At 41.6% G+C, this 27,610-nt stretch overlaps 1 protein-coding gene across 5 annotated transcripts in view; it reads left to right on the forward strand.

Moving 5' to 3' along the window:
- LOC137623075 (uncharacterized) overlaps positions 1-27,610 on the forward strand; it is a 71,228-nt gene that overhangs the window by 35,459 nt on the left and 8,159 nt on the right. For 4 of the 5 annotated variants that reach the window (XM_068353723.1, XM_068353721.1, XM_068353722.1 and 1 more), the window contains exon 4: positions 4,806-4,928. The exons of the other annotated variant lie outside the window; for it this stretch is intronic. In XM_068353723.1, coding sequence (XP_068209824.1) covers positions 4,806-4,928 — 123 coding nt within the window. The remainder of the gene's footprint in view (positions 1-4,805; positions 4,929-27,610) is intronic. 5 annotated transcript variants of the gene reach the window in all.

Here is a 27,610-nt window from a genome sequence, read left to right on the forward strand (position 1 = left end):
CATCCTCCTCAACGCATGCGGCAAAAGCCTCTTCCCTTGCAGCTTGAGCCTCATCCCATGCAGCATGAGCCTCATACCATGCAGCATGAGCCTCATCCCATGCAGCATGAGCCTCATCCCATGCAGCATAAGCCGCACGCCATGCAACATGCTCTGCTTACCTTACAGCATGCTCTACATACAGCATGCTCTGCATACAGCATGCTCTGCATACCTTACCGCATGCTTCTCAGTCACACATCTTTGGTTGTTGCCAACTCACTAGACTGTCAAACAGTTTCATAACGTTGCCTTCTAGTCTGCTGCTTTTGCACCAGTGAAACCCTCACTGAGAGAACTTAGCTTTTCTCGGATATGGTTCCTGTAGATGAGAAAGTGCTATTCTCCCTCCTTCTGATATTCCCTTGAGGACTCTGTCATTTGGAGAGGAGCCTTTAGCTGCGTAGCCTCCTATGGACTTTTATTTAAGCATAACATGCTTCCAGGGAAGGTAATGGTTCCACTTCAGTCGCTAACCCCGTCTGTTACCACACCTGCTCCCATAGACCTTGAGCTGTGTTGCAAGACATGCAGTCCAAGCTTAGTCCTTGTTAGAGGATTTTTTGTTTACGGAGTCAGTGTGTCACTGGGAAGACGTTCAACAACCAGCAGAAGTGACTTGTTGTGACGCAGTGCGGCAACCTCAGCAACCCGATAAGGAGTTGTCTGTACGACCCAGACAGTCTAGACAGCTTCGGGTTGTCACTGTACTTCCTCGCTTCCCCATGGTTGACAGTTCACAGACTGTGCATCAGTACCATGATCTTGTGTCCGGCTCCGTCAGACGACTAGCTTTTAAGAGCTCCCACAAGTCGTCGCTGTCTGGAGATTCTCAGATGGACTATGGATCTGACCAAGGAACTGGGCCTCCTGGTCAAATTTTGAGGAGTCCCAGCTTGTCCCATCCCAGACCATTGTCTGCCTGGGTATGGATCTTCAGAGTCGAGCTTTTCGGGCTTTTCCGTCGGCCCCAAAGATCTACTAAGCCCTAGTTTGCATCCAGAGCATGCTGAGAAGGAACCGATGCTCAGTCAGGTAGTGGATGAGTCTAACAGGGACACTTTCATCGCTGGCCCTGTTCATCGAGTTAGGGAGACCCCACCTCCGCCCCCTTCAGTATCATCTAGCGGCTCACTGGATTAAGGACATGACGCTAGAGACGATCTCAGTTCCTGTTTCCGAAGAGAGGAGGTCTACTCTCACGTGGTGAAAGAACAGCTTTCTTCTCAAGGAAGTCTACCTTTGGCTGTTCAGAAACCCGACCGCCGTCTCTTCTCTGACGCATCAGACACGGGCTGGGGTGCGACTTTGGACGGACAGGAATGCTCGGGAACATGGAATCAGGAGCTAAGGACACTTCACATCTTTTGCAAGGAGCTGTTGGCGGTTCATCTGGCCTTGATAAACTTCAAGTCCCTCCAGCTTAACTAGGTGGTGGAGGTGGACTCTGACTACACCACAGCCTTGGCTTACATCTCCAAGCAGGGAGGGACTCATTCGTGGAAGTTGTTCTAGATCGCAAGGGACCTCCTCATCTGGTTAAAAGATCGAAAGCTCACGCTGGTAACGAGGTTCATTCAGGGCGATATGAATGTCATGGCAGATCGCCTTAGCCGGAAGGGTCAGGTCATCCCCACAGAGTGGACCCTTCACAAGAATGTTTGCAGCAGACTTTGGGCCCTGTGGGGTCAGCCAACCATAGATCTGTTCGCTACCTCGATAACCTAGAGGCTCCCGTTGTATTGTTCTCCGATTCCAGACCCAGCAGCAGTTCACGTGGATGCTTTTCTGCTGGATTGGTCCCATCTCGACCTGTATGCATTCCCGCCGTTCAAGATTGTCAACAGGGTACTTCAGAAGTTCGCCTCTCGCAAAGGGACACGGCTGACGTTGGTTGGCTCCGCTCTGGCCCGCGAGAGAATGGTTCATAGAGGTACTGCAATGGCTGGTCGACATTCCCAGGACTCTTCCTCTAGGAGTGGACCTTCTACGTCTACCTCACGTAAAGAAGGTACATCCAAACCTCCACGCTCTTCGTCTGACTGCCTTCAGTCTTTCGAAAGACTCTCAAGAGCTAGGGGCTTTTCGAAGGAGGCAGCCAGAGCGATTGCCAGAGCAAGGAGGACATCCACTCTCAGAGTCTATCAGTCTAAAGGGGAAGTCTTCCGAAGCTGGTACAAGGCCAATGCAGTTTCCTCATCCAGTACCACTGTAACCCAGATTGCTGACTTCCTGTTACATCTAAGGAACGTAAGATCCCTTTCAGCTCCTACGATTAAGGGTTACAGAAGTATGTTGGCAGCGGTTTTCCGCCACAGAGGCTTGGATCTTTCCACCAACAAAGATCTACAGGACCTCCTTAGGTCTTTTAAGACCTCAAAGGAACGTCGGTTGTCCACTCCAGGCTGGAATCTAGACGTGGTCCTAAGGTTCCTTATGTCATCAAGATTTGAACCTCTCCAATCAGCCTCTTTTAAGGACCTCACATTAAAAACTCTTTTCCTCGTGTGCTTGACAACAGCTAAAAGAGTAAGTGAGATCCACGCCTTCAGCAGGAACATAGTTTTCACATCTGAAACGGCTACATGTTCCTTGCAGCTCGGTTTTTTGCTAAAAACGAGCTTCCTTCACGTCCTTGGCCTAAGTCGTTCGAGATCCCAAGCCTGTCCAACTTGGTGGGGGACGAACTGGAGAGAGTACTTTGCCCAGTTAGAGCTCTTAGGTACTATCTAAAAAGGTCATAACCTTTACGAGGACAATCAGAAGCCTTTTGGTGTGCTATCAAGAAGCCTTCTCTTCCAAGGTCTAAGAACTCAGTTTCTTACCTATTCAGGCTCCTGATTAGGGAAGCACATTCTCATCTGAAGGAAGAAGACCTTGCTTTGCTGAAGGTAAGGACACATGAAGTGAGAGCTGTGGCTACTTCAGTGGCCCTCAAACAGAACCGTTCTCTGCAGAGTGTTATGGATGCAACCTATTGGAGAAGCAAGTCAGTGTTCGCATCATTCTATCTCAAAGATGTTCAGTCTCTTTACGAGAACTGCTACACCCTGGGACCATTCGTAGCAACGAATGCAGTAGTAGGCGGGGGCTCAGCCACTACATTCCCATAATCCCATAACCTTTTTAACCTTTCTCTTGAATACTTTTTATGGGTTGTACGGTCGGCTAAGAAGCCTTCCACATCCTTGTTGATTTGGCGGGTGGTCAATTCTTTCTTGAGAAGCGCCGAGGTTAAAGGTTGTGATGAGGTCCTTTAGTATGGGTTGCAGCCCTTTATACTTCAGCACCTAAGAGTCGTTCAGCATCCTAAGAGGACCGCTACGCTCAGTAAGGAAGACGTACTTAATAAAGGCAGAGTAATGGTTCAAGTCGTCTTCCTTACCAGGTACTTATTTATTTTATGTTATTTTTGAATAACTAATAAAATAAAATACGGGATACTTAGCTTCTTTGTCAACATATATGCTGGTCTCCACCCACCACCCTGGGTGTGAATCAGCTACATGATTATCGGGTAAGATTAATATTGAAAAATGTTATTTTCATTAGTAAAATAAATTTTTGAATATACTTACCCGATAATCATGATTTAATTGACCCACCCTTCCTCCCCATAGAGAACCAGTGGACCGAGGAAAAAATTGAGGTGGTGTTGACAAGAAGTACTGGAGTACCTGACCACAGATGGCGCTGTGTGTTCACCCCCACCTGTATAGCGATCGCTGGCGTATCCCGACCGTAGATTTCTGTCGGCAACAGAGTTGACAGCTACATGATTATCGGGTAAGTATATTCAAAAATTTATTTTACTAATGAAAATAACATTTTTTCGTTTTTCCATTGAGTTTCGGACAGAGTTTTAACCAAATCCAAAGTCAGTAAATAATGGCAGCTATGAACATTTTCTCACCTTCAGCTACAGCTTTTTGTTTATATTTGGCAGTATATATCCTTGATATTTTCTCCAGAATGGATAAGGGTATAATGTCAAAATGTATCGGTCGTATTCTACTTAACTTTGTAACATAACTACAGTAATTATTTACTATCGTATGATGATTGAAATATAAATGAAACAGTTACAGGTCTTAGATTCTATTGTTCATCACAAAACCTGTTTTTCATTTAATTTCTATTGTGGCTGACTGGCTGTATGCGTTTAACGAGGAGTATAATTTTACTGAGGATACTTTTATCATATTCTTTTACTTTTTCTTATTAATAAATTTTTTAAAGCTACTTATTATTAATTGAAGATTCTTAACTTCGAGTTTTTGGTAGCCTATGTATATTGAAGCATGAGAAAAATTTTTTTTATCCATACAGTATCTTCGAAAATTCATTCATCGATACTTCGTATACTGGGCTATTGGTATACAGTACTTTTTCTCTGATTATTCAATATGTGGCTTTCAATTCCAACCTAGTAGACTGTAGTAGAGAGATTGATGGATAATGATTGATTTGCTACACAAAAATCTTGTTAAATTAACTTTGACTACTGTTCCAGTCATGGAATTCACTGTAATTTGGGGTGGGTGTTTTTTTTTTCAACCAGTAAAGGCAACACAGTAAATTTTCTTATGTTAATGTCAAAACTTCTGAGTAGTATAATCAAAGAATACTGCAATGTAACCGGGAGGAGCACACAGTTGACCTTTTTACCCCATAACTTTTATTTTCTTGCCTGAAGACAGAATCCTAAATTCTCAACCTAGTTTTTTGACGAGAGGTCTAAGTTTTGAAGTTTTGATATATTTCAGGATAAACTGATGTCAGATGCCCCCATGGGATCAATTGAAAATTTGGAGAGTGTGAATGGCAGTGTTTTGATCTCAGAAAATGGCACCTCTTGGGCTCCCGACAGTGACGCACAGGGGAAGATGGTGAGTGCACCCGCACCTGATCACTCACACCTCCAAAGAGAAATATCCCATGAAATGTAAACAAGACACTTCTTAAAAGAAATATCACAGGAAATATAAACAGTACACTTCTTGAAAGAAATATCCCAGGAAATATAAACATTACACTTGAAAGAAATATCCCAGGAAATACAAACAGTACACTTTTTAAAAGAAATATCTCATGAAATTTAAACAGTACACTTCTTAAAAGAAATATCTCATGAAATTTAAACAGTACACTTCTTGAAAGAAATATCCCAGGAAATATAAACAATACACTTCTTGAAAGAAATATCTCATGAAATATAAACGGTACACTTCTTAAAAGAAATATCTCATGAAATATAAACAGTACACTTCTTGAAAGAAATATCCCAGGAAATATAAACGGTACACTTCTTAAAAGAATTATCTCATGAAATTTAAACAGTACACTTCTTAAAAGAAATATCTCATGAAATTTAAACAGTACACTTCTTGAAAGAAATATCCCAGGAAATATAAACAATACACTTCTTGAAAGAAATATCTCATGAAATATAAACGGTACACTTCTTAAAAGAAATATCTCATGAAATATAAACAGTACACTTCTTGAAAGAAATATCCCAGGAAATATAAACGGTACACTTCTTAAAAGAATTATCTCATGAAATTTAAACAGTACACTTCTTAAAAGAATTATCTCATGAAATTTAAACAGTACACTTCTTAAAAGAATTATCTCATGAAATTTAAACAATACACTTCTTAAAAGAAATATCCCATGAAATGTAAACAAGACACTTCTTAAAAGATATATCTCATGAAATATAAACAGTACACTTCTTAAAAGATATATCTCATGAAATATAAACAGTACACTTCTTGAAAGAAATACCCCAGGAAATATAAACAGTACACTTCTTAAAAGAAATATCTCATGAAATTTAAACGGTACACTTCTTAAAAGAAATATCTCATGAAATATAAATGGTACACTTCTTAAAAGAAATATCCCAGTAAATAAATACACTACACTTCTTAAAAAGAAATACCCTAGGAAATATAAACAGTACACCTCTTAAAAGAAATATCTCATGAAATATAAACAGTACACTTCTTGAAAGAAATATGAAATTGAAACAGTACACCTCCTAAAAGAAATATACCCTTAAAAAGAAATAATATGCAACAGTTGAAGAAAAACTTACAGTTTGCAGTACAGTACTTACAATTCAACACCCTTCCACACCACAGCATTATCACGTAGTAGTAAACTAGTAATTGAAAAAATAATTTTATTTGAAATCGTTACATTATTTTAAAAAATCTTATCACGAAACACTTGCCTCATTTATAAATGACTTGAGAATCCCTGCTACAAACTTTAAAATACAATCCAAAATGGAAGTTACACTAAGACTGGTCTGTTGTGAATCCTCCATCAAAAGCTTCCCTAACTTTTCTCCCTGATGCACATGGCTCCTTTCTTCATTGGGTATTGGAAATGAGTTCTGTTGGAATGTATATACATATATATGTGTGTGAGTTATCCTAACTTTTTAATTAGTTATAGTTATCCTACTAAGTCTGTATTTTGAACATTGCTTTTCTCTTCTCTGGTGGTGGTTTTCCTTTCCACTAATGGTGGGGGGCTAGGAATGCTGTTCTGTGACTGGCACTAATTATGCAGCTGGCTTTTTGAAAGTGTGTATAATTTGTCTCTGAAGAAGCGTCACTTCTGTGCCCTTCTACAACCATAATCATTTCACCAATACCACAGTTCAGAACTTAATGGATAAATGTAGATTTTAATCATGAAAATTTTCTTGTTAAATAAATATTATAGTCCTTGAAGATGCTTGAAAATTCTTGGAACTTGTTTTAAAACTGCATTTGGTTTACAGTAGGTTTAAGCTCATGTTGTGTGTGATGTTATCTGTTATTTTTCATGTGTGTAATGTATTCCTATAAAGTGTGTCTTTAGTAGAGTTAATTGTGTATAAAATGTTGGTTAATCGTAATGTTCCATTTACAGTACTGTGCTCTAGTTCCCTCTCTCAAGACATTCTATTTGCCCCAAATAAAATTGGATGTGCATACACCAATACAATCTCTATTTTACTTTAGCCTTTGCTGTCAATTTTTTATGATTTGACCTGTTTATGTCAGTTATCAATAGATTTGTCTGGATTACTTAGCATTTTCTTCTCTCTTTCTCATTCCAGCCTTTAATTTTTTTTTTTTTTTGGGGGGGGGTTAAGTATAGGAATTGGTTGCTAACTTCAGCCTATGTCTAGATGGATTATTTCAGTGGATCTTCTTGAGGTTCATTGCTGTTCCTCTTCTGGAAGGAACAACTGTAACACCTAAGTCAAAGTAAAAGATTCTAAGGTCTCCCTAAGGATAAAATTGCTTCCCTGTGTAGAATTACCACCTTCCAGGGTGGCATGCTGAGTGAATGTGTGGCTGTTCTTGTTCTCCTTGGCATAAAGTGCCCCAAGCAGCTCTGTTGTTTTGTATAATTTTCATTGTCATAGTGGTTTGTTCAAAGTTTGTAGAGCATCAAAATAATAAGGAATATCTCTCAAGTTTATTAGATTCAATTTTCAAAATTAGGAAACTTTTTCAAGAATATTTTTTACCCTCACACGAAATGCAGCATATGCTGAGACAAGTGTACAGTACTCAATTAAGGGTAGGTGTGTGGAATGTAGGGTTATTTCACACCGAGCAAATACAAGTTGCTCTTAACTGTAGAATCTAGGAACAAGGACAAAGCAGCCAAACATAGGAGTGAATCCTCTCTTTAGTGCTGAATAGGTTCGTTGGATCTGTTGGAGTATACTGCAGGTGTAGTAGCAAGAAAGTGTAAATGTTTGCTAGCACCGAGGGTTGAGACATCTCTACCTTTACTGATGGGTAATTCTTGGGAAGAGATGTCTTAATCAAATGAGAGGAGAAATACTCTAGCTCCTGTGATTAAAGTTACTGTAAGTAGGAACCTCCATGGATAAGTGGGAAGAAAAGTTTAGTCGTGTTAGCAGTAAGGACGATTTACAGACAAAGCCCTTCTGTTTTGGGATATGTACAGTAATTTATTTATCACAGTATCTTTCCCTTCTACTAGTAGTGAAAAGTCTATTAACTTTTTGCTATGCCCACATATGCAGATGCAGACAGTGGACTTCAAGGTATCCTTGATGTGATTGGCCACTTACCACTATAGTAAGGGTCCAGGCCATGCTGACCACCCAATGTTGCTAATGATTCAGAGCCAAGACAACTTGATCGTAATCAAGGTGAACAGACTTGCATTTGTAAAGGTATACAGGTTAGTTTATTGATCATTGGGATTGCAGGAAGAGATGTCCACCAAAGAACATGAGCCTTGAACAGGGAACTTGAGGGTGGCAGCTGTGAAACACCCAGTGCATTTATTGTACACTTACCACATAGCTACATCATTATCCACTCAGGACTTTATTTTTTCGGTGACTTAAAAATGTCCCCGAAAAAAATACAGTACACAAATTTGAGTGATGATAAATGAGTTAGTTCAAGGAATTTTATTCCATGCCATAGACTCTGAAGGGGAAGAGTAAGTTGCTCCATATTTACTACTATTGAATGAAATAATGGAGAAGCTTTATGTGGGTTTGTTGGTCACCAACAGAATACTGTAGCAGTATTCAGAACAAGCTATTAATGCTTGCTTACTCAGGCAGTGAGGATGAAAGTGTAAGAGGTCTTTGAGATAGTTAATGCCAAATAAAGATGTCCTCCTGACTGCTATGCCTGGTGCCCTGATCAGGTTTAAAAGAATAGGAGTATCCCAGACCAGTGAACTGCCTGTACCATGGTCTTTTGCTGTCTTGGGTTAGAGATCTCTTGCTTGAGGGCACTCTCGGGCACACTATTCTATCGTATTTCTCTTCCTCGTTTTTTTTAAGTTTTTATAGTTTATTTAAGAAATATTTATTTCAATGTTGGTACTGTTCATAAATATTTCATTTTTCCTTGTTTCCTTTGCTCACTGGGCTATTTTCCCTGTTGGAGCCCCTTGGCTTATAGCATTCTGATTTTCCAACTAGGGTAGTAGCCTAGCAAGTTTTAATAATGATAATAATAGAGACTTGTTTCTAAAGGTAAAGTCGTTGTCTGTAAAATAATTCAAGATAGCAGTTGACAATATGGATAGGGCCTTTGAAATGAATTTCTATGCAGGCTCAGTTTTCTAGATTGTTGAAGGATGGCGGGTCATTACAACGACGAGGATGAAAACCACACCTTTTTATCATTTCAGCCAGTGTGATCCATAAGAAGAGTCCATAGTCCATTAATCATCCAACACCCTTTGTGTCTCCATTAGAAATGTATAATCAGCAGAGAGGGCATAACTCCACCATAGAGTCCCTTATTTTTTTTTTTTATAATCAGACAGGATATAGTGCTAAACTATCTTTTTAGCAAATCAGGAGCTGGGAGATACCACAAGTTATGGTCCAAGAGCTCAGTTACTGGTAAGATGACTTTCACTTCTTTGGCAACGGGCACCTTCGTCAATTGGATCCGTGTGTCCTAAAGATATCTCAAAAAGATTACCAACTACCATTAGTTTCCCCACCACTATTATCTGTCTTTTTGTCCTTCAACCTTACGTGAAGAGCGGAGATATGTTTCAGGCTCTAAGGTAGGAGGTGCAGTGGAGGTGGTTCAACTGTTTCAGTATGTGGTTTTCCATTGCCTGTTCTCTATTCCAAGATCATCAGGAGGTTAGCAACCAGTACGAGATGTTTCCAGAGTTGAGTTCTTGTAAGTGTCCAATTTCTCTAAGGAGACATCGTAGATTGACTTAACAGCAATCAAGAAATGCAATTGGATGTTCTCCGTAGATCTGTTGAATCCTTGTTTTCACATGCCTCTTGATCCAGATTTAAGGACTTATCTAAGGTTCTTTTGTGAAGACCAGATGGTTCAATTCAAGTGCCTCTGCTTCAACTTAAGTGCAGCTCCATAGGTCTTCATAAGTGTCATAGCACAAATGGCGCAGTGGCTTCATCATCTAGGGGCAATGGTCTATTTTGCTCAGATGATTGGCTGGTGCTGGGTAAAACCAGGGAAGGTCTCTTGGAATCCTAGTGAAAGCTTTCAGCCATACGGAGGAATCTGGAGAATCGTCAATTTAAAAGTCTCGGCTGTCTCCAGGTCAGATAATTCTCAATGTGGGAAAAAGAAGAGCATCAATTCATTTTCATGCTTCCCCATCCAGCTGAAGTATTCAGTAGTTCCTTAATCTCTTGAGGGATTGTAGGAAGGAATGAGAAAGGTCAGCGCACAAGTTACATGGTTATACGAATTGTGGAGAAGTTCATCCCACTGAGAATGAAACCACTAGTTTCTTTTCAGTCATCATAGGGAAAGATATCTGGATCCAGAACAAGAGGTGATCCTTATATTATAGCGTCAGGAAAAAGTGATCGCCTGGTGGAACAACCACCAGAGACTTTTGCAGGTGTCAGTCTAGATGCGAGAGTTTTGGACATGTCATTTTCTTTTAGATGCGTTAATGGAAGGCTAGAGAAGCGACCCTGTAGCATCTCTACCCATCAAGCTTTTGGACAAAAATGGAGAAGAAAATGCTCATAAATGGCCCAGAGATGTTAGTAGTGTGGAATATTTTCTGACAACACCACTACCTTAGCCTACACCAGAAAACAGCTTACATAATACAGTACCTCCTGTGTTTGAAGAAGAAAAGCTAAACAACCTTACTACCCTGGTTCATCCCTGGGAAACAAAATACTCTATTCTGGTAGACCAACTGAGCCAGAAGATCCAGGCCAGGCCAACGGAGTAGTCACAACATCAGGTTTATCGGGATCTGTGCTGTATGGGGTAAGCCTATGGTGGACGTGTTAGTAACCTCACTAAACAAGATGATGGACGTCTGCTGTTCACCAGTTGAAGACACCATAGGTGTGAATGCCATGCTTCTGGAGTGGTCAAAACTGGACATTTACGCTTTTCCACCCCTCACCTTTGATTCCGCAAGTAGTGCTCAAGCTCCGAAATTCTAACAACACAAGCATGGTGCTCATAGCACCCTATTAGCCTCAGAAAGAGTGTTCTCTACTAGTTGGTCCAACAATTATCCTGCCATAGAGACCAGATATTTTCAAGCATTCCTGCTGCCACCTTTTGACCACATGGAGAAACTCCATTGTCTTGTAACTCTTCTAGGTAGTCCACCATAGCTGCTAGGAGATATCCAATATTAAATTGTACAAGCACAAATGTAGCAGGTATTATATATGTTGCAAACATAAAGAGAAGTTATTCACTAACACAAGTCTGGAAAATTCAAGTTCATCAGGATTCTGCAGTACAAAGAACACTTCAATCCCGAGTACCAAGGGCTACAGATTGGTCAGTGACTGGTCCCCACTCTGGGCTTCCAAGTTCCTTCAGGAGGGAGAAATGGAGCTCAATATGACTGCTGTGGTACTGTTTGTGGGTGAGTAATCCCACCCCCACTAATTACCATCACTAGGCCACGTAAGGCTAGGCTATAAATTGCCCTTGAAGCCAACCTCCTCCTCCAGGAAGGGGGGATATAGTTCATCCAGGGACTGCTTCCCCAGGACTCGGTCAACCAGACTGTGAACCTGATATACTGGCAGTAGGGAACTGTCCCTTCGTGAACCAAGCACCCGGTTCGTCCATCTCCCTGGTCCCTCCATGGGACCCTGGGATGGCCGCAAGTAGGGTGATGACCCATTTTTCTTGCATAACTCCTGGGACATTCTCTACGTTTGGGTTCATAGAAAATGTCTCTCTCTGGCCAGAGCACTTTTCAGCAGATCACAGTCTTCCTAGCCCGTCTCTGCTGAAGAATATTCTCTGTAGTTTGAATCATTTTCCTCAGGGGAACAATCCATGCTCAAAGGCCGCACCAAACATTCTTGCCAACCCCAAGTTGTATGGTCCTTATCCTCAAGGTACAGGTACATGCCCCTCTAAGAACATCATTGGATCTCTTCCCCCAAAACTCTCTCCTCTCTTTTTCCTTATGGGATCAATCCATGCTTGAATGGGGCTTTGAGCAGTCTTTCCTACTTAGGACTTAATTAATTCTTGTGGTGGGATAATTCTCGACCTCAGGGCACTGCCGCATGCACCTACTTCTAACCTGAGAAGGACATCAATCATCCTCTTGTGATAAGTATATGTTATGGCCACTTTGCCTTGGTCTTAGTATGGTCGGAGGAGGGAGAAGTCTAAAAAGAACTCTTCGGCCATGCCTATACTGTTGCTGAAGAGGCTCTTTAGCTCCCTCTCGCCCACCAGTTTTGGGCCCTCCGAAGGAAAACCAAAGAAGAGAAGAGATCCTGATTTGCCCTCCTAGCAGGCTTCAGGAGAGGTAGGTTTATTGCCTTCTCCCATTGAAGGCAATGCCCCCTATCTCCTCGCGGAAGCTCGCCCAACTTTGTGACAACCATTAATGACGTTTGCAGGGATTTGGACCTGAAGAAGTTGTGTGGCCTTTCTTGGGTATCGATAGCAATCCATCTGCAGAGAAGCTGCTGAAGGTGTTAGCCGATGCTAGAACCTCCTAAACTTCTGCTGCTTTGCCCTCTTCTTCTGCTGTTCCACATGTAGAAGGAGCACCTAATGTGATAACAGTCAGTGAGACAAAGCTTGCTGTGGGAGAAAATTTTGAGAAGATCCTAGATCCTCTCCTCTTGCGGTTTTTTTGCCGCCAGCAAGTAAATCCTCGTCTTTGATGTCTGGAAAGGGGAAGAAGTGTATGGGCTCTCCTTCCCCTCCCAGTTCTGTACCTTTGACCTTGCCCTCTGCTGCTGAGCCATCAGATGTGACACCAGCTGCACCAATAAATAAAAACCATTTGCCAAGACCGATCGTCCAAAGCCTTGTGAAGCCTTGCCTGACCTTTTGTTACTTGTATGACGAGCAGTGGTGTACTGAGTACCAACTCTCGGGAAGGTGAGCTTGTACAAGGTACAGGTATTCACGCACCTGTTACCAGTACTCATTCCTGTGCAGGAAGAAGTAAACCCACTCAGTTGGGACGAAGGCCACTACTCGTGCTCACTTCCTTCTACTGACAGCTCCTAAGAGAATTTCATCACCAGAGACAATAGCCCAGCGGAGGTGTTGTAGAACTGTGGACGACTTGCAAAATCATCCTCCAGGAGATTAACCATGCAAGTAGGGGAAAGAGCAACAATATCACCTTGGCCCTCCTTCAGGTGCATGAGCTCAATATGAGTAATCTTTTCTAGAGAGCCTCTCCATTCAAGGTCTCCACAGACAATACTAGTAACCAAGACTCATTCCCACTCTCCAACCAGGTCGTTTCGGTCCTGATCTCCAAGGACTTGATCACCGTTTGATCATTTACTTTTTCATCCATCCTGCACAAGGACACCAGCAGATAGGACTTCCATTGCCAGAAATTCCAGAGATTGGACTGCTCTCAGTAGATCCTCTTGCTATTCACTTAGCAATCTTAATGTATGAGTCAAGGGACATTGATCACCTACTTCTTCCCATTGTTCTAAATTTTTGGTTAGGAATCCATCAGTGCACCTGGATCTTCATACTCAACAAGACCATTCAGCTTCAAGAGACCTCCCAACATGGAATGAACAACCATCTACTGTACTAGGGACCTTTTTGCTTGGCGAGAACTAACTGCTCATCGTGATAGAGGACTTCAAAACTGTCAGAGTAGTGGGTCAAGGTGAGAGATATCTTTGGAATGTTCCGATGATGCGTACAAATACCGACAGAACTCTTCAGGATTGAATTGCAGAGACTCCTTAGTTTCCATCAATAGACTACCAAGGGATGTACCATTGCACCATTTGTACCCTTACTCTCCCATCCATCCTTCAGCCGTACAAGTGCCCAACGCTTTGCCACCCAAGACAGATGCAAAAGCAAAAGGAACCCAAACCTCTTTGCAGTCAGACCTTCGGGCTCTCGTCCCCTCTTCTTTGGGGTACTGAACAGGGTTACACAAAGAAAACGGATCTACCACAAGAACTCATGGAAGCCTAGCTCGTGAGAAAAGAGGAGTCTCAGGAGTATGTTGACCTTTAGGCACCCAACTATGGACCTTTATCTGCAGAGACGGAGAACCCCAAGACAGAATCCATGTTTGTGAAGGTATTACCTATCATCTAAGATTTCAATGACTTTGATTGGCATTAAGCCCAATCTCAAGAATTGAAACCCACCCATGAGTTGTCTTGGTTGGATTTTGATCGGGGGGCTCTAGATACAATAAATTCCCAGATCGTTGATTTAAGGAATTCTTAATGCTCAAGTCAATCTAAACAAGATTTATTTTCAGGAAAATGCTGACCCTTCTCCTCTTCTGATTGACATAGCAGTAATAACACTAACATAAGGGGCCGCGTGGAGAGACTCGAGACGAAGGGAACTACATTTATGGCATCTAAGTCTGCGGCTATGAAAGCTGCTTCCTTGGCCAGCCCCCAGGTGACTTGTGAATCAGTCACTTGTCAGGAGCTATAGCATACTAAACATTTTCTCAGGAGTGTTGGCAAACTTTGAGAGGAAGAAATATACAGACTGCACCTCCTGTCCCTTCCACCTCTAGAAAAGGTGTGGACTACGTTCTGACCTTTCATTCCCGTCTTTGCCAGTCCAAGAAAAGTAAAGTTAAGGGGGGGAAGGGGATGTTGAGACTGGCAGTCCCTTCCTGCAGCTGCCACAAGTAGGGGAGGGATATCTGTCATGCTCTCAGGCAAGGTAGCTGTACTATACTAAAGAGCCAAAGAGTGTGTGGTAAAAGTCCTCGGGGATATATACCACCTCTCGTTTATTGACACATTCCTCCCATCACCCAGACACTGCTAACCTCCAACTCATACCAAGAGAGTTTGGCAAAAGTTCTAATCCTAGAGGCAAAGGCAAAGAAGATGATAGAGAAGAACATGCCAGACGTAATACTGGAGTGTTCTCCAGGCTTTTACAGTCATCTCTTCCTGGTGGAGAAGTGGACAATGGAATGGAGACCTGTCATCGACCTCTCTCCTTGAAGAAGTTTGTTCTACAGACTACCTGATTCATCATTAGGAATGAAGTTGGATACTTTCAGATCCCCATCTACCAGTCCTATAGGAAGTACCTCCACTTCTTCCTCAGAGGAGTAGGTATCAGTTCAATCAAAGGTGTGCTTTGGACTGTCTACCACTCCCCAAATCTTCACACGAGTGTTCACACTCATCTTAGTTTGGGCACTTGCTAGCAACATTCATCTACTGAGATACCTGAACTCCTTGCTGCTTCTGTCATCGTGCCAGTGGCAATTGCTTCAGGATCGAGACAGTCTTCTTCTTCTTCATCTTCTTTTTTTTTTTCTTTTCTTTTCCCCCATGTTCGATGAATTACTTTGGAATGCTGATAGACACAACAGCAACGAGTCTTTCTATCAGACAACCTTACAAGCAGACTCGGGTAGGTAGCACAACAATTTCTCTCCAAACAAGATTTTCAGGTTCTACAATGACACTCGTCTTGGACAACTCCTGTCGTTGAAGAAGCTTGTTCCTCATGGACGTTTCCACCAGCGATCACTTCAGTGGTGTCTGAAGCATCACTGGCAGCAGGAAATCCCCTCATCTATTTGTTTCCATGGAGCAGGATGTACGGGACAATCTAGTTTGGTGGCTGAAAGACAAGAGGCTCATCAAGGAAACCCATCACAGATTCTCTTTTCTAAAGATACTTCTGTTCAGAGACATCCAAGTAAGGACTAGACACACCTTTGAAACGACTTCGCCTTGAAAAACGTGTCAGAAGAAGAAAAGCTATTAACACATCAACTGGTTGAAAATGCAAGTAGCACATCTAGTATTGCAATCTCTCCAACAGTTGATAGGGCAATCGATAGTTTTGATAAGCTACAACACGACTGGTGTGCCTTACATCAACAAGCAGTGGTGAACTGTTTCTCGGTTCCCCTGCAAGTTGGCAAAGCAGGCGTACACTTGGGCATTCAGCCAGTCTGTAGAGCTGTCGGCGATGTGATTCCGGGTAAAATGAATGTACTAGCAGATGCACTTGGTTGCCTGGGACAAGTCATAGGATCGGAATAGTCCCTTCATCCTCTAATAGCAGAAAGACATCTTGAGCTGTAGGGTTTGCCATTGATTGACTTGTTTACTACACAGATAAATCAGTTCCTGGTTTTCTGCTCCCTTGCTCCAGATTCATCAGCAGTGTTAGAGGATGCCTTCCAACATCCATGGGACACCTAGATGACTATGCTTTTATATTGTTCTGACTAATTTCTCTGGTAATCAGTAGGGTGTTGACAACTGAATCTCAGAATGACCCTGGTGGCTCTCAAGTGGCCACACACTGAATAATATGCAGATCTGCTGATGCTCTTAGTCGAGATAGAGAGAGAACTACCCTGATGAGCCACCCTCATTTGTCATGACTGTCTGTCAGTTGTTGGCAGAAACTTAGCCCATCTCTTGCTTGAGTGTATACTCAAGCATATTATTCAATTTGTTTCCTTATTTCCTTTCCTCACTGTGCTATTTTCCTTGTTGGAGCCCTTGGGCTTTTAGCATCCTTCTTTTCCAACTAGGGTTGTAGCTTAGCAAGTAATAATATTACCTGGGACATCTTTTTTCCTAGATTGTTTGGAGGATGACAAGAGTCATCCCCTCGGCTCCCTTAACAGATCTACCGGCAATTGCTGTGACATCTTGGAATTCAAACCAGCCAATTTGGTCATAGGCACTTCCTCTTTCCCTAAGATAAATCTCCTATTTATAAGGGAAGGTTTGTATTTGTGTAGGAACAAATAAAACCTTTTTTTTTTATTAAAGTAATGTAAGTTATATTTATTCTAATTATACAAACCTGAACTCTATAACTTTTAACTTCCTGCCTCAACCAACCCACAGTTCCTAGGTTTAAGTCAAAGGGGGATGCTCAGTGGATTCTCGGATGTGCAGTGCTTACCCATGACCCAGTAGTAAATAACACTACCTAGTTATAAATTTTAAACAGTAGGTTTCCAACTTTGGTCAATCATTCTCCTATTAAAGGACTCAGATTTATATACTTAGGAAAAATACATATTACTCTAAGAATTTACAATGTTTGGATGTTATGGTTTTCTGCCACATCCAAATAAAAGTTGTATTATAAATAAATAGTTTATATAAATACTATTTTGAATTGAAATTTGAGGAAAATGGATTAATTGATCATACAGGTAATATACTTGATTTTCAAAAGATTTTCCCTAACAATTGAAATTTGTATTTGATTTAATGCTGAGTATTAATAAAACGAGGAAGTATATATATCCAACTAATATCATTTCTAAAACTTTCTTAGGGTTGGATTGACTTCACTTAAGTAGCTAAGGATGCAGTGGTGAGCATAATGATATCCTAGTGTGATATATTTCTTGATATTTAATATTTCTTGTTAAACAGGATCCTGTTTCAATTTAAACCAAAGAATATGTGTCTTACTTGTGGATTTGTCTTTTCTATTTGTCAATGTAGTCATATTGTTACTGCTGAAGTGTTCCTGTGCAAGATAAAGAAATGAATTGGTACTAAAAGTAGCTACTTACCCAACCCCATGTAAATCATTTTAACTCATCCCAGATTGGACATGGGCCTAGACAAGTTTACAGTGGCAGTACAGTATATATTTTGTTGAAGACCTTTGGATTCCCTTTATTTTTATATATGAGTACTGTATTTGAAAGCATATTTGTAAAATGTTTATGGTTATCCTGTCTATTGGTTGTTTATGTATTAAGAATTTATAAAACATTTCAATAGGGAAGCTCTTAGATTCTTGTCCCAACTGTAGGGAGTTAAAACAGCTGTCGTTTCAACTTGGATGTTTCAGTTAACTGGGTCGTTTCTTTGGTGTGTATATTCTCTTGCACATGTATCTGTGTGGTGTTGTTCAGTAACTTTGTGTAGATGAATTTACCATTTAGGTTTTATGTATAATAAGAGACATAACTTTAGTATGTACACATTCTTTACACATGCAAATTTCACTTAACTAAGATTTAGTTCTTTTAGGATCTATCTATACTTGCTTATATGTGTGTATATATAGACCTGTTTATATAGTACAGTATTACTATAAGCATAAGAAATAGGAACTCTTCCTTCAACCCTGTTTCCTGCACAATTGCCTGTCATTTGTTTCTGGATAGCTATGTTTTTTGTGCCAATTCTGGTGTTATCTTATATTCTTCTGCTTTCCTACTTTATTCTTTTGGAAAAATAAGTACTACTCCTAGTAGTTTTTAAAATCAATTATTGATGAGGAATGGTTTTGAATTAATACTTGTGTAGGGTTTGAGTACGGATGTGAGCAAGCCAAGTTTTTGTTGTTTTTTCCTATTCAGCTATTGGTTAAAACCCCCTAAGCAAATGTTATGTTAGTTTTTTTGCACATTGAATATAAAGTATATCTATCTCTGCTTAGAGGGAGTGAGGACTAATTAGGCAGAATTTTATCAGTTTATTCATTATTTCTAAGTCTGCTGTGTTCATTATCTTATTGCAGAACACTTCTTTATGATTATTATTGGCATTCTGTATGCCACAAAGTGAGATCCTGGAAAACATTGACTGATGAGGAAATGAAGTCATTGGTAAATTTAACAGCTTTGGATATGATACTGTAAAATGTGAGCGTAGCTGGCTGTGGACTTCCAATATGCATCAAGCAAATAAGAGGCATCCTTTAATAATCATAACATTACAGTTTCACTTGCGATGCAAACAAGACATCCAAATAAACAGTGGGCTTTTAGCCAAATCACTTCCAAGGTAACAGGGTAACAAACTATACTGCTGTTGTCACATGTGATGGTATGTTTAGTATGTTTTACTTGAAGAATGTGGTGTTTGGACAAGCAAAAATAATACTATTGTAGTAGAGTTAGATAGTTCATTCAAATGGGATATTCTTGGTTTCAAAATTGACAATAGTATCAAGAAGTAAAGTGACACAGGTACTTCATCAGAATGTTGGTCTTGAAATATAGCTTGTGAGACCAGATATGTTTTGTGCTTGGATACAGGGATTACCATGTAGAGAAGGAATACTTTACGATTTATCAAAAGGTATTCCTCCTTTTAGAATGTAGGCTCTTGAAGGTTTAAAGGCTGCTCATGAATGGCAGAGGTAAGGGACAGTGACATTGCCCTATCAAACAGGACAATGCCCTAGAGACTGACCATATTACATATGATCAGTTCCCAAGACCCCTCTCCACCCAATCTTGGAAAAAGGTGTGCTAGACAATGGCTGCTAATGATTCAGTAGATAGACCTATATGCTCCCCCAAACCCCCCATCTTTAGCTCACAAGGTTGGTGACGTTGTAGCAAACAAAGGAACTAACGAGTTTGAGCGGGACTCGAACCCCAGTCTGGCAATCACCAGGCAAGGATGCTACCACCAGGCCACCACAACCCTTAAATTAAAGACCTCTCTAGTAAAGTGAAGCCTAAGGATTGGATGAGGTCTAGGATCCCAGAAAGAGTAGATACTTTAACGAAAATAAAGACGCCTGTTTGATTAGTTCACTCCATTGAGACTGCAGTAACCACATCCCTGTCTAGTAATTTTAAGTACTGCTACTTTATGGTGCTCCATCCAGCTATGGGTTCATGATATGTACACATCATACCATGTAATTTGCTGCTCCTTGCATCACCACCATCACTTTTTATCAACACCAATGACCCTTTGTTTCCTTGAGATCTTTATCCTACGTGTTCTCTTCCCAGTCATTTATTTCACATTGATATAGATTACACGTCTCAAATTCGAGATAATGTTCCTCAAAAAGTTCTTCCAACATCTTTCCTCCATCTTTGCAGTTCTCTGTACAGTATTTTTTCTGGAATTTGACATATCCCCCTGTTATAAGATGGCTTAGCTATCATTCTCTTTTCCCCCTTATATATTTGTAAATAGAGATAATATTTTTCCTTACTGGGACTGCTGCATTTCTATCTCTGTGATACCATTGTATCCCAAGGATTTTCCTAAAAAGTGACAGTGAAAGAAAAGTTCTCGCCTAATTCGATGGGTATGGATTAGCTATCTATCAGCACCTTAAAACTTTGTGTCATACTTATAAGGTGATTATTGTAAGAAAATGTTCGTCTTTAGATTTTCAATTATAAAAACAAGGGTATTTCTAACGTATCACACCAATCACCCCATGTAAAGATCTGCCATGCATATATATTTATGCTGAACTGTATTTGGATCAGCTGTTTTCTATCTTCTTCATTAGGGAAGCTCTTTAATCTTTGCCATGCAGAATACCACTTTGCAATCGATCTAAGTTTTCAATTAGTTCTTAGGTCGAGACTTATGAGAATCAACAAGACTCATGAAGAGCTCCTAGGGAGCTTAAGCCCAATGGAATGTTTCATGAGTTTGCAGGTTTCTCAAGCAATTGATCTATTTATATACAGTATGTATCTACAGTATTTATCTTTATATTATTATTATTATTATTATTACTTACTAAGCTACAACCCTAGTTGGAAAAGCAGTATGCTATAAGCCCTGGGGCTCCAACAGGGAAAATAGCTCAGTGAGGAAAGGAAAAAAGGAAAATAAAATATTCTAAGAAGAGTAACAACAATAAATATCTCCTATATAAACTATAAAAACTTTAACAAAACAAAAGGAAGAGAAATAAGATAGGAGAGTGTGCTCGAGTGTACCCTCAAGCAAGAGAACTCTAACCCAAGACAGTGAAAGGCCATGGTACAGAGGCTATGGCACTACCCAAGACTAGAGAACAGTGGTTTGATTTTGGAGTGTCCTTCTCCTAGAAGAGCTGCTTACCATAGCTAAAGAGTCTCTTCTACCCTTACCAAGAGGAAAGTGGCACTGAACAATTACAGTGCGACAACCCCTTGGGTGATGAAGAATTGTTTGGTAATCTGTGTTGTCAGGTGTATGAGGATAGAGGAGAATATGTAAAGAATATGCCAGACTATTCAGTGTGTATGTAGGCAAAGGGAAAATGAACCGTAACCAGAGAGGAGGATCCAATGTAGTACTGTCTGGCCAGTCAAAAGACCCCATAACTCTCTAGCGGTAGTATCTCAACGGGTGGCTGGTGCCCTGGCCAACCTACTACTACAGAAAAATGGGCTGAAAGGGGGAAGCATATAGAATTCCTATGGATGTTGGAAGGTGTATTCAAATGCTGCTGATGGACTGGGTCTGGGTAGTAGAATCCTTGAAGTTTCTTGTCCAACTGATCGGCAAGTCTGTCCAGTGATTGTGAAGACCACAAAGTTAAGAAGCCATTCCACCATGCAATGAGCTAGAGATCACAATTGACACTGACACAGAGTCCCTGTCGAATGAGTGTTTTCTTGAACAGTCTTCCTACAAGATAAACCTTGCAAACAACTCTTGTGTTATTGACTTCCTAAGAGTGCATCCGATTGTTAAGGGTCTGTGAAATGAGCTCCTTTGTTGACGCAAGTCATGAACAGAAGCATTGTAGTTTATCAATGCTACCGAGTGCTTTGCCAGACTTCTCTGGTAATCTGGCAAAGTAGCCTCACTGCATGCATTATGGGTAGGTTGAAAACAGGAGTACAGTATTTCTTCCTCTGTCCTCGAGACAGATAGGATATTCGCTAGATATATCTGTGTGCAACAGATTCCCTGGATGAGAAAAGTTCCGACAATGAGGATCATCATGCAGCTACTGGATGTGAGGAGTTAATGCAATGAAGAGTTATGCAGCTACCAATAAAACTAGAAGGAAGGGGAATGCTGGTTGCTTACTATCAATGCTTCAGGAACTACGGGAGCGATCGCTATTGAGCTGCCTGTAAGGAACTACCTTCTCTCTCACCAAAAGAAGTTGTGTTGATAACTCACAAATGATTGCAAAGACCTTGGTAATCGTAGACTGTCTTGAAGATCTCTGCCTTCAAAGGTAACGGACTAAAGTCAGGTACAGTAGGGTTGATGACTCGACATTCTTCGAAGAATCTTTTCTCCTAAGATATTCACCAGCCAGTCCAAGAACAAAAGAAAGCAAGTCTCAATAGAGGAAGAAAAGATGAACGAGAGCTGACTGAACTGCCCTCATGCTCTCCAAGGCTAAGGGAAGTTAAGTGCTTTAGTGTTTGGAGAGAAATGCACAATTAGACTCCTAGTTACGTCACTTAAGTGTCTGTCCTTGGTTGGCGAGGATCCTTACCGACAGCTGTGCAAGCACATTGTAATATTTCAGTGCTTTTATGAGTGCCAAGATCATACCCGAGAACCCCTACTATTCCAATCATTATTGTATGAATGAGTTGGAAGATTTTAGTGTCTGGTAAAATCTCAGTGTGAGGAGATATCATGTCCTTGACCATTTTGTGAGCAAGTCTGAGGAGATATTGTGTCCTGGACCAGTCTGTGAGCAAGATAAGATCTAGGTCATGGAACAGTCTCAGCACATCAAATCTCAAGCATTGAAAGATTCCAACATGTTGCAAGACCTCAGGGCTGGGAGTGTTGGGAAGGAACAGATTATTGGTCGTGTTAGCTGAACTAGTTTTCTGGCAATGGTCACCCGAAGAACAAGGATAAGTTCGGATAGTGTGGTTTCTGATGTCATGGTTCCCAATTGCAGCATGTAGTTGATCCTGTGGGAAATGATGATCTTAGAGTACAAGTGTGGGGAATTTGGTCTTGAGGGGAGAAAATTGTTGAAAATTTCTTGTGAAGATGAAACACAAAGGGAATACTATGAAGAAACCTCAATGCATGGGAAGGGAAGTTCTCATAGTCCATATAAGAGATAATAATGGTCATAGGTTCCTCTTTCACCGGTAATGTAGACTGGGAAAGCTAGAACAAAGTGGATGCCAGAAATTCTGTGACCCAAAAGTCACTGAAGCACAGGTGTTGTATACAACAAGCGTGTAGAAAACCAGTCCCGTAGTGATTGGTCCCACCAAGACTGCTCAAGCGGTGACGGAGCTTGTGGAGACTGGTGGCAGTGTGGAGCCTGAGATTGTGGGGATTGGGCCCTTTTCTTGGGCTGACATCTTCCCTGGCATTGATCTTGTCTCTTGGGAACTGTCGGAAGAAGAACAGGAAAGATCTCTATCAAGGGTATTAGTGCTCAGTCTCATACGAGACAGTGCTGTTAACCAGCGCATGAACACCTGTACAGTACTGCGTACCATTCGGTGTTGGTTATGATCTCCTGGTACATGCCATTCTTATGTATTTTGAGAGATTATCGGAAACATAAGCTGTTATCAGCTATGTTGATTGGTCATCTTAAACATGTTCTATTTTGGCTGATGTAGTGGCACTCAGTTGAGGTCGCTGCATTCAGTACAAGACCAAACGGGTGCAGAAGTGATGTATACCATTGCTACTTCACATTAAGGGGCAACTCTCAACATGCACCGCATACCTCCCTCTCCCATGAAAGAAAGGGAGATCATTCAGGAAGGGGGACTAAGGACAACGCCCTTCATCCAGACTGGCATTGTGTGCGCTCAATTCCATATGAGAGTTGTGTGTGCCTATTTTTAAATATGTAACTTAGCCGGTGAATATATAATAGCTGAGCCTCTGGCGGCTCGACAGAAAAAACACACAAAAACTCGCGAGCGATCGCTATGAAGGTTGCGGGTGGTCCCACTAGCGCCAACTATCGGCCAGATACCGCATATACATGTAAACAGACCCAATTTTTCTCTGTCGGCCTTAACGACAAAACGTATCAATACTCGCTATATAACCTGGAGTTTTCTCAACATATTTGGTGAAGTACTTCCTTTTGGTTTGAGCTTTCGCAGTGCAGGTGTTTTATCTTCAACTTAAATCTTGAACTCGTTTTTGGATAGATTTAATTTTTGATGACTTTGGATTGTTTTTTGGACTTTCTTTGACTTTTAAATGGCCGACCCTTCCCTTAGTACGGAAGTGTGTTTTAGGCTTTTAGCAATTATCTTATCACGTTATAAATTAATTATAGATTTTCCTCTATATATTTTATATCTCAACCGCCTTTATTAGGCCTCTTCGATTAGCTTTCCATTTATAATAAACATCAAGATAAATTTTAATGATTTGTTTATATGCGACCTTTCCTATTCCTCCTCTAATCCGAGAGTAGGCGGTCCTAACTTGGAAACCGAAGTTAAACAACGTTGAGCCCTTTCAATCGTAAATAACTTTTACAGAGCAAATGATTTAAAACTTATTAAATGAATATTTTTTAGTAGATATTTTATGAAAGATTTTCTTTGAATAGTCTTCGTACTGTTTCAAAGATGAACTAACGTTTAGTTTATTTATGCTACGCAGTTTGCGCTCTATCGTTACGATAGAGAGAGAGAGAATCACGGTTTCACTTTGCAGAAAGAGTAAATCGATTCTGACGTTTTGTTCATTCTTCTTTCAAAGCTTAAATGTTTTAAATACTATTTTAAAGGAACTTGTTAAAAGAAAAACCTTTCAGTTTTTTCCTTTGGTCAAATAACCTGTTTATTGACGAAAGGTAAGTGGGCTCTTCTCTTCGGTGCGAAATCAAGAGAGAGAGAGAGAGAGAGAGAGAGACGGAGGGAGAGAGAGGAAGAGAGAACGTTCCGATCTTTATTCTCGTCCCAAGCGAGTAACGTTGTTCTCGGGTCAGTTTTTTACTCTCGTCCCTAGTCTGTACGGGGAGAAAGGATAAAACGTTTTTAGTTTTTATTCTCATCCCAAGGCACTGTACGGTGAGAGATTGAAAACGTAGTTTTGAATGAACTAGTGTTTAGTCTCCTTCCCAGCCACTGATCTTTTTATCTTAATATATGTTTACTGTTTTTTGCTTGTATTAATGTGCTTACATTATACGATTGATTTCGCAATTATAACCTTTTGATGAGGGTAGAATTGCGTGCTTCAGGTAGAAATCAGTTTTATTCATACCTAATGTGAATTGTTGAAAAATTCGATTTCAGTGAAGTAAGTGCAAAACAGAAAATCGTAGTGATAAAGTGATAATTGCGCAAAGTGTTATCAGTGTTGCGACCGAGGGTTCGTCTGTTCGTGCCTGTCGTTCGCCTAGTCCGAGACCTCTTGCAAGCTCCCAAGCCCAGGGGAGAAGTAATGTCATACGACTTATGGGTTCGAGAGGACTTGATCAGCGAACAGACGTTCCCTCTATGGTTTCAGGCGTGTCTCATCAACACCGCCCCTACCATAAGACGAGCGAGACGATTTTCTCCTCGTCATCCGAAGGCTTTTCGCATAAGAAACCGTGGAACAAGGTTTCGAGGCCCTTTAAGCGAAAGTCAGTCCTTTCAGGACAGGTCCAGCGTCCTGATTTTAACCATTAGGACAGCTCTGACCCTATGCAGTCATCGGAAGACTGCTCGCCGCCTAAACAAAAGCGTAACACAGGCTCCGAGAGTCTTTTTGTAGGTAAGGTTTTGCAGTCACAGACGTTACCCTCGTCTCTTACCGCAACCATTCCCGTTGATCCTAAATGGGTTGTACGGCAAGACATGCAGAATAAGCTTGCCTCTCTTATGGAGGACTATTCTGTTGAGCAGGTTCACGATGATCCTCGCCGCTTAGCTGATCGAGATCTTGGCCGTCAGCCGCCCAAACGAGCCTTTGCTCGTCCTGTTGACATTGACGTTACAAAGTCACGTCAATCGTGTTTTGTAGAGCCTCACTCGATGCAGTCCCGTGTTGACTCTCAGCCGCTTGTGGACGTTCAGCCGCTACCGCTTGCTCTTGTTGACGTTCAGGACGTTCACCAACCAGCATAGTTGACTTGTTTTGACGTTGAGCGTCAAGCACCGCAGTCAAGAGTTGCTTTGACTGCTCAGTCTAAGCAGTCAAGGCAGTCTCGAGTTGACGTCGAACGTCCTCCCGCACCTGTTGTTGTTACTGGTCAGTCCTTTTAGCAGTTACATGACATAGCGTCCTTGACTGCTACTGTTGCTCCTTTGCGTGTGGACTCTGCTTGTCAAGCATTGCCACCACGGCAGGTCTCTCCCTTGCTTGAGACTCGGCTATTGTCGGACAAGGTTCCTTCAGATGAGGAAGTTGCTCTTCCCCCTCCTACTGATATTCCCTTGAGGATTCTGTCAGACGGAGAGGAGCCTAAAGCTGCTCAGCCCTCTATGGACTTTAAATAAATCATGCTGATTTTTAAGGATCTTTGTCCGGATCTTTTTGTAACTGCTGCTCCTCGTTCGCCTAAACGTCAGAGTTTACACTAGGCCTAGCTACTTCGAAGCCGTTGTTTTATAAGCTAGTGCTCTCTCGCTCTTTTAAGAGAGCTTTACGTTTGCTAGGCGACTGGTTAATCACCAGGAGGAGTTTGGGGGAGACAGCCTTTGCTTTCCCTACTTTTAAGCTGGCTTATAGAGCGAGAGTCTGATATTACAAGGGAGAAGTTCTCGGCTTGGGAGTTCCTGCCTCTGCCCAGATAGACTTCTCAAACCTCATAGACTCTCCCTGGCGCCTAGCCATGAGACGCTCCAAGTTTTTTATGGTCGACTTCAGAGCTAGACCATCTCCTGTTAGGAGTTTATTCGAACGTTTGAAGTTTTGCAGTACAATTATGTCATGCATAAACAAGGCTTTCAGGGATGGCTCCAATGATCTGACAGCCACGTTCTCTGCAAGAACAAGTCCCTCAGGGATGGCTCCAATGATCTGGCCGCCAAGTTCACTGCAGGAGTACGTAAGAGGCAAGTGCGCTCAATGTGTTCATTGTCAAGACAAACTTCACGATGAAGTCTACCAGGCTGTCTTGACAGCATTAATGGAAGGCGACTGGATGGTCTCTCTCGACCTTCAGGAGGCATACTTCCACATTCCTATACACCCGGATTCCCAACCGTTTCTGAGGTTTGTTTACAGGAATGTGGGGTACCAGATTCGAGCCCTGTGCTTTGGCCTCAGTCCTGCTCCTCTCGTGTTTACGAGGCTCATGAGGAATGTGGCAAAATCCCTCCATCTATCGGGGATCCGAGCCTCCCTGTACTTGGACGACTGGCTTCTCAGAGCATCGTCCAGTCTTCGCTGTCTGCAAGATCTACATTGGACGTTGAGTCTGGCCAGGGAGTTGGGACTTTTGGTCAACCTAAAAGTCCCAACTGATCCCATCCCAGATTATTCTATATTTGGGGATGGAGATTCGCAGTCCAGTTTTTTTTTCGGGCTTTTCCATCTGCCACCCGAATAGAACAAGCCCTGCTCGAAGTCCAACTAATGCTGAAAAGAGAACGTTTGTTCGGTCAGGAGTTGGAACAGTCTCGTAGGGACTCTCTCATCCCTGGAGCAGTTTGTCTCACTAGGGAGACTACACCTTCTGCCTCTCCGGTTCCATCTAGCCTCTCACTGGAACTAGGACAAGACGTTAGAGACGGTATCATTCCCAGTCTCCGAACCAGTAAAGGCATGCCTGAAATGGTGGGACAGCAATATCAGTCTGAGAGAGGGACTATCCCTAGCAGTCAAGAACCCAAACCACGTGTTGTTCTCAGACGCGTCGGATTTGGGTTGGGGTGCGACCCTGGACGGTCGGGAATGCTCGGGTCTGTGGACCTCAAGTCAGAAGAG

The sequence above is a fragment of the Palaemon carinicauda genome, chromosome 30, assembly GCF_036898095.1.
Source record: "Palaemon carinicauda isolate YSFRI2023 chromosome 30, ASM3689809v2, whole genome shotgun sequence".
In the NCBI taxonomy this organism is placed as follows: Eukaryota; Metazoa; Arthropoda; class Malacostraca; order Decapoda; family Palaemonidae; genus Palaemon; species Palaemon carinicauda.